The sequence below is a fragment of the Panulirus ornatus genome, chromosome 16 (assembly GCF_036320965.1).
Source record: "Panulirus ornatus isolate Po-2019 chromosome 16, ASM3632096v1, whole genome shotgun sequence".
NCBI lineage: Eukaryota > Metazoa > Arthropoda > Malacostraca > Decapoda > Palinuridae > Panulirus > Panulirus ornatus.
Genome location: NC_092239.1, coordinates 17,502,452 through 17,510,622, shown reverse-complemented (window position 1 = coordinate 17,510,622; position 8,171 = coordinate 17,502,452). Strand labels below are relative to the sequence as shown.

At 37.0% G+C, this 8,171-nt stretch overlaps 1 protein-coding gene across 1 annotated transcript in view; it reads left to right on the top strand.

The window, feature by feature from the left end:
- The first annotated feature begins 5,846 nt into the window (after nt 1–5,846).
- Nucleotides 5,847–8,171, top strand: part of LOC139754173 (type-1 angiotensin II receptor-associated protein-like) — an 88,850-nt gene continuing 86,525 nt past the window's right edge. Inside the window, exon 1 of the mRNA XM_071671361.1 lies at nt 5,847–5,964. Within this exon, the coding sequence (XP_071527462.1) occupies nt 5,926–5,964 (39 nt within the window). The 5' untranslated portion in view covers nt 5,847–5,925. The remainder of the gene's footprint in view (nt 5,965–8,171) is intronic.

Genomic DNA, 8,171 nt, shown 5'->3' with positions numbered 1-8,171 from the left:
ATTCCGCCAATCCTCAGGCACCTCACCATGAATCATACATACATTAAATAACCTTACCAACCAGTCAACAATACAGTCACCCCCTTTTTTAATAGATTCCATTGCAATACCATCCAAACCCGCTGCCTTGCCGGCTTTCATCTTCCGCAAAGCTTTTACTACCTCTTCTCGGTTTACCAAATCATTTTCCCTAACCCTCTCACTTTGCACACCACCTCGACCAAAACACCCTATATCTGCCACTCTATCATCAAACATTCAACAAACCTTCAAAATACTCACTCCATCTCCTCACATCACCACTACTTGTTATCGCCTCCCCATTAGCCCCTTCACTGAAGTTCCCATTTGTTCCCTTGTCTTACGCACATTATTTACCTCCTTCCAAAACATCTTTTTATTCTCCCTAAAATTTAATGATACTCTCTCACCCCAACTCTCATTTGCCCTCTTTTTCATCTCTTGCAACTTTTTATTGACCTCCTGCCTCTTTCTTTTATACATCTCCCACTCATTTGCATTATTTCCTTGCAAAAATCGTCCAAATACCTCTCTCTTCTCTTTCACTGATAATCTTACTTCTCATCCCACCACTCACTACCCTTTCTTATCTGTCCACCTCCCACGCTTCTCATGCCACAAGCATCTTTTGCGCAAGCCATCACTGCTTCCCCCAATACATCCCATTCCTCCCCCACTCCCCTTACCTCCTTTGTTCTCACCTTTTTCCATTCTGTACCCAGTCTCTCCTGGTACTTCCTCACACAAGTCTCCTTCTCAAGGTCACTTACTCTCACCATTCTCTTCACCCCAACATTCTCTCTTCTTTTCTGAAAACCTCTACAAATCTTCACCTTCGCCTCCACAAGATAATGATCAGACATCCCTCCAGTTGCACCTCTCAGCACATTTACATCCAAAAGTCTCTCTTTCGTGCGCTAATCAATTAACACGTAATACTTACATACGTAAATTTATGTATATCTCTCTTTTTAAACCAGGTATTCCCAATCACCAGTCCTTTTTCAATACATAAATCTACAAGTTCTTCCCCATTTCCATTTACAACACTGAACACCCACCCCATGTATACCAATTATTCCCTAAACTATATATATATATATATATATATATATATATATATATATATATATATATATATATATATATATACCTCGCTACCTCGCACACATGAGGGGGGAGGGGGAAGTTATTCCATGTGTGGCGAGGTGGCGATGGGAATGAATAAAGGCAGACAGTGTGAATTGTGTGCATGTGTATATATGTATATGTCTGTGTGTGTATATATATGTGTACATTGAGATGTATGGGTATGTATATTTGCGTGTGGGGACGTGTATGTATATACATGAGGATCGGGGTGGGTTGGGCCATTTCTTTCGTCTGTTTCCTTGCGCTACCTCGCAAACGCGGGAGACAGCGACAAAGCAAAATAATAATAATAATATATATATATATATATATATATATATATATATATATATATATATATATATATATATATATATATATATATATATCCCTGGGGATAGGGGAGAAAGAATACTTCCCACGTATTCCCTGCGTGTCGTAGAAGGCGACTAAAAGGGAAGGGAGCGGGGGCTGGAAATCTTCCCCTCTTTCTTCTTTTTTTTTTTTTTTTTCCAAAGGAAGGAACAGAGAAGGGGGCCGGGTGAGGATGTTTCCTCAGAGGCCCAGTCCTCTGTTCTTAACGCTACCTCGCTGAGGCGGGAAATGGCGAATAGTATGAAAGAAAGAATATATATATATATATATATATATATATATATATATATATATATATATATATATATATATATATATATATATATATATATATATCTTGCGCTACCTCGCAAACGCGGGAGACAGCGACAAAGTATAAAAAAAAAAAAAAAAAAATATATATATATATATATATATATATATATATATATATATATATATATATTGATTTTATATAAAACAGAAACTACAAGGTATGAGGAATCATCGACTGCGTATTTAAGAAAGTTTATATTCTTATCTAGTTCTAACACATAAGGGAGTACCTATTCCGATAGTATAGAAAGAGAATAACATGTTAATTGTAAGAATTTATGTATACAAAGAGCACCTTGATGTAATTTTTTTTTAATACATGAATATGAATTACTGCCTGTCTTTTACCTGGGGTATCTATCTATCTATCAGTATATATATATATATATATATATATATATATATATATATATATATATATATATATATATATATATATATCGACAGTTTGGGTGGAAGGTTGAAACTAGTTTAAACTTTCAACTGATGACGTGTGAAGTGAATTATCATGAAATGCTTCATGTATATCGTAGACTTTCCCCTGTAGTCTTGGTGAATATAGATAAGCATGTAGTAAATTGGCTGTCGAGGCAGCACTTGTCCATCCTGTGTATATGGATAGAAGTATAAGTGATGATAACGAGCTTAGTAATTTGAAGGCGCTAAGCTTACTCAGTAAAGAAAAATACAATATGTTCATTGATTTTTAGCAAAATATTCCGTAAGGTTTGCCATTATTTACCGTAAATGAGAGGTTAACCTCATATAGTATAATTAATACAATGTCATATTGCTGTCAGCAGGAATGAGAGTCAAACTGAGTTACCAAAATCCCGGGCGTCTGTGGGAGAACACTTTATGTACAAACCTGTCTTGGGCAGCTACCCTAATAGATACAGACTTAGCAATCTCTCTTTCTCGCTATAAGCTTTCAACAAGGCCCTTCAGGAGGTTCTATTCCTTTCAGCAGTTAAAAAAAAAAAAGGAAAAAGAAACGATAAAATTTAAACTAAAGTGAACTCATAATACGGGAGTCATACGAGACTAATAATACGGTCTTGTAAATAGAAGACATGGTTATAGTGATCAAATTTGTACTTTCAGCAGGACAAGCACAGATGACATTCCTTACAGCTACGTACAGCTTGTATCTGTCATTTTGTTATTGGTACTGACAGTCCCCCCCCCCCCCATCCCCTTCCATATTCACTGCTTTTCTCTGATTTTTCTTTTTCTGTTTTGGATGGATACTATTAGTACAGAAAAGTCATGAAAATAGAGCCACAGACATCAGAGATAACTGACAGGGGCCAAAAGCAGGTATCAGGCACAGAGACCAGAAGCAGGTATCAGAAACGGGGGCCAGACGCAAGTTTTAGACGCATGGGCCAGAAGCAGTTATCTGACACAGTAACCAGAGTAATGTATTACACACGAACCACAGAAACGTATCAGACACAGGGTCCAGAGGCAGGCACCAGATACAGGGGCCAGGAGGAGGTATCACACACGAATTTTACACGGGTCATTGGCAAGTACGAAACACGGGCTGTAGGCAGGGCGCAGGGACCAGGACAAGGTATAAAAAAAAACCTGAGGAAGTCATCAGACAAGTGACACGTCTATTAGCGTTGATCCACACAACTGATGACTGCTCCAATCACTTCACCCCATCCTAATGGCTGGTATAAGTTTTGTAGCCCGTCTTTACACATCGTTAATTGCGTCTATGATTTTTTTTTTTCCAAATGAGGTGCTAGAGTCTAACTGGCAAACTCCAAATGTGGTCTCACTAAAGTCTTATATAGCAAAAAGCTGTCATCTATGTAATCATTTGTTCTTATAATACTCGTCCATGATGTTGTTGGTTCTGCTTATTTTCAGCAAACTTATGGCTCTCAATGACAGTCCTTCTCATCATGGATCACACTTATGATTATCAGTTCCCAAAACGAGTTCTGCCCATTCTTATTACTCCATCCTTATCTTGGTGAAGCTGTAATATCGAATTATCAGACCAGGTAATTAGCCTAGCCATACACAAAAGTGCAACCCAACCTCACAATATTCACACCAGAAGCTTGTTCCTTTCATGTGAAAAAGTACATGTGTCACATTCCTAACTTTGCTCATTAGGAACCCCCATACTTGGCCCTCTTGGCTATCTTGGTCTGCATCTAGGGTAAACACTTTCCTGACTTGGCGTTGGCCACCGGTCACCATCTTTGTTTTCTTGTGATGGTTTTTACTTCATTTCTGACTCTTCTAAGTTCTAACTTCCCTCTTTCAGGGAGGGTTATTGACGCAATGAGCCAGTTATCAAATGTCACTCCTTTGGCCTGGGTTGCTGGTTTTTCGTTCTGCCTCAACAACATGTGGGCACCTAGCTTTCATCCGTACATAACGCTTGACAACACATAACTCACACGTATAAATCTTCTGATAGCCAGCACTATGGGATAGTCGTGTCTTTTGCCACACTGTCGTCATTCGTGTAGTTCTCATACATGCTAAGTACACACGAATCACAAGAAAACCTTGGGTGCATCCCACCCTGGAATTCTTTGGAAATTCATCAGAATTCAGTATCAGAATTTCATACGATTGTTAAATTTTTGAAAAAAAAAATGACGTGCATGAGCATAATATTTGTTTCAAGGTCATGAAAACTAGAAATACTTTTCATTTTGTACATACATAGGTTTCCCAATCGCGGAGATTGTTTTAATGATTTGCAGTGTATTACACCGCTAACTGTAAGGTCCACCATTCTTGAAATATGTACATTATGCTCGATATCAAGCGTTCTTTCCATATGATTTAATCATGGTCGTCCACTCAAGAGATAATCACAGTACACCAATAAATCAACCTTGTTTGATTAATACTGCATTTTGCCTGTAATCTTTATTTGTGTTTCCAGCTGAGATTTACTAAACTGATTTTCTGGCAACTCTTTATCAAATTGTTTATCCGCAACTAATAATGGTGCTTATTACAAGGAAACATTGGTCTGATGTTTATAACAATGCCTAATGATAATGGTACAAATTAATCGGATTAATAAGAATCACTCGACCTGGATCCATAGTTAGTGAAAAAACAAAGTATTCTGATAAAGTTTGCAAGTGTGATTAATTATGTTCTACGCATAAAGTTGCAAATACATTCATATTTTCTATTCATTCTTTTTATTACTTATGTCACTGAAAATTTGACAATCTTTTAAGGTCGAAATGACAGTGTAAAGGGTATAATCCAAGAGAGAATATGATCCAATGATTTTTTTTTTTTTCATACTATTCGCTATTTCCCGCGATAGCGAGGTAGCGTTAAGAACAGAGGACTGGGCCTTTGAGGGAATATCCTCACCTGGCCCTCTTCTCTGTTCCTTCTTTTGGAAAAAAAAAAAGATATCCAATGATATTTATTTATATTTATTTTACTTTGTCGCTGTCTCCCGCGTTTGCGAGGTAGCGCAAGGAAACAGACGAAAGAAATGGCCCAAACCACCCCCACACACGTACACACATACACGTCCACACACGCAAATATACACACCCATACATCTCAATGTACACATATATATACACACACAGACACATACATATATAACCATGCACACAATTCACGCTGTCTGCCTTTATTCATTCCCATCGCCACCTCGCTACACATGGAATACCATCCCAATATAATCCAATGATACCATCTTCAGGCTCTTGCAGCAAGTAACTGGAGGTACGGTACTGTTACTACCATATTGCCAAGATATGAGTGGGTGAAATGCAACCGAGTCTTCGTTGGAGGAAAGGTATTACACTCTACGGGTTAGCTTGTTGGAGGTGCCTGAAGATGATGTCATTGAATTATGATCTTTATTTCTATACAACTATGCTCTTCATATTAGTTATTATTTTAATTTTTTCGGGGAGGATTATTTTGCTTGTGGAAAATATGATAATGCATTAATGACTGACAAATGAATGTCTCTGCGGCGGAGAGTTCGGTGTCAGCAGTGTGTAAGCGACCACGAGCTAGTTGTCAACATTGTTCCATTAGATCGATACCTGTCACGTTGTCATCATGGAAATTAGCATCCCCCATGCTTCCATCACCCTAAAGGTAAACTTAACATATGAAGAATTATATGCAGCTCAAGTTGTTTCATTACTAACGTGTGTTATTCTAATGATAGTTGCTGTCATACGGTGTTTACTGGACGTGATTGTTGAGAAGGGCTAGTCTGTCACCGAGTGCAATCTGTCATCTAGTTCAATGCGATCTGTAGTTATATGTATATTGTCGAAAGGAGTCCGTTGACGCTGTGACAGCACATAACTGTTGTATGTTATAGAGTAATTGACCAGTTTATCTATGCATCATGTTGAATAATTTTGTTATGCAGAAGTGCAGCGTTTACAAAATTTATTGAAAGTTTCGGAACATTATTTGGAGTAATACAGTTGATTTTGGGATAGTGGTTAGGGTGTTTGAATGTCAATGCTGGGCAAACATGAGCATGTAAAAGTCAAGAAAACCGACTCGCGGCTTATAGTATTTTGATATGTTCTCTACACGTACTGAATCGTTGTTACCATTGTTAAGAGTGTTTTGAAAGTGCAGAATTTTCCTCTATCACTGTTAGAACCTATCTTTCAATATGAAATAAGTAGTTACTGATAGGGCTATGAGGAAGAGGAAAATGTGGGGTTATATAATAGATGATATAAAGTACCAGTAGATATGAAAAATAGGTAACCTGCTTGTGTTGTGAATTTTGTTGTTAATGAAATTTCAGTGTTAAAACATATACTACACTTGTTTATTAATTTTTTTTCGTTTGGATTGCAATGTAGATTGTAAGTTCAAATGTCTGTAAGAGACATAGGAATCTGTGTCCCTCTGTGGGATAGATCTGATAAGCATTAATTTGAACCCTAAATCAATGTACACTTTTGATCTCTCCCAACATAGTTGCAAAATTTAGGTTGTTCAGTTGAAACATAATGCAGGGCAGCATTATTGGAATGCATATAAAATAAGAAACAGGCATCTCTGTCCTCTACAGGCAAGTTTTCTTGTTTCATTTATAGCTCCATTTGCTTTGTGCATCAACATGCATGTTGAATCCAAACAAGTGCCAGGTGAATGTTTTTTGTCAGCTATCCACAGAATGGTCACTGACATTAGAAAAAAAAGAAGTTGAGATGCCATAGGCAGCTGTTAGTTTTCAGTGTTTTTACCCTACAGTTTCCCTCTGTTTCTTGAAAAGCCCTGCTCACTTTGTGAGAACTTAAATGATCGAGGTAGATATGCTGCACCTAAAATTTCACACTGTATTAACTCTTCACATTATAAGGAATCCTTTGCTGCCAGTTTCATTAGATCCATTCATTCACAAATTATGCATTCATTTTTGAGACAATTCCTCATAAATTCAGGTAAAACATTTAACCAGAAAAACCAATGAAACCCTTATATATCCTCCCTTGCAGCTAAGATTTTCAATATTTTGGTAGAAATATATCAGGCACATATATGATTGAGTTTCGGTAGCAGACCATGTTAGTTTTGACACATATTTCATGTCTTGGCTTTTAGGGGGAGTTAGGTGAGGTTGTTGTAGGTTATTTTGATTTCTTTACATGTGTTTAACATACTTTTACATTAATTGACCCCCTTATATCCTGCAGTATTTATAGCTCATGACTTTTTTTAATTTGAACCCAGTTGATGCTCTTTTCTTAGTTCATCCAGTTGCACATGCATCTTACTCATGTGACTCCATGTACTGAAACCTTTTGAGACTTCATTAGAGCTGAGACTATGGTGGTGTTGCATACAGTTTTTATATGACAGTACTGCATGAGGTGTTTTCAACCCTTGATTATCAGCACCATGTGTAAAATTTTGAATACATTTTGTACTTATACTTTTCAGCATATTTTAGCTGATGAAGTTTTCCAGTTGTATGGGTGTTAGGGCATCAGTTCAGTCTAGGAATAGGAACATAAGGCCCTTTTTTTTAGCTTCTGGTGAATTGTAATTTTTTTTATTTAAAGGTAGATAGTTATATCTTTGAATTTATTAATATGGTCATAACAAGAAGTCCACTGCAATTATTTTTTAATGTATTTATATAATGATTTTTGAATTCCTTTTTGTGGTTATTTTGACCATGGATTACTTGTCATGTTACAGTTTTTAAGTTGGCCATCATTTTTTTTCATTGTTGTGGAGGGTGATACCATGTATCTTTAGGGTGAAGATGTGTCATTGGACAGTGATGATGTCTCTTGCCATTAATATTGTTCTGTTGTGATTGGATG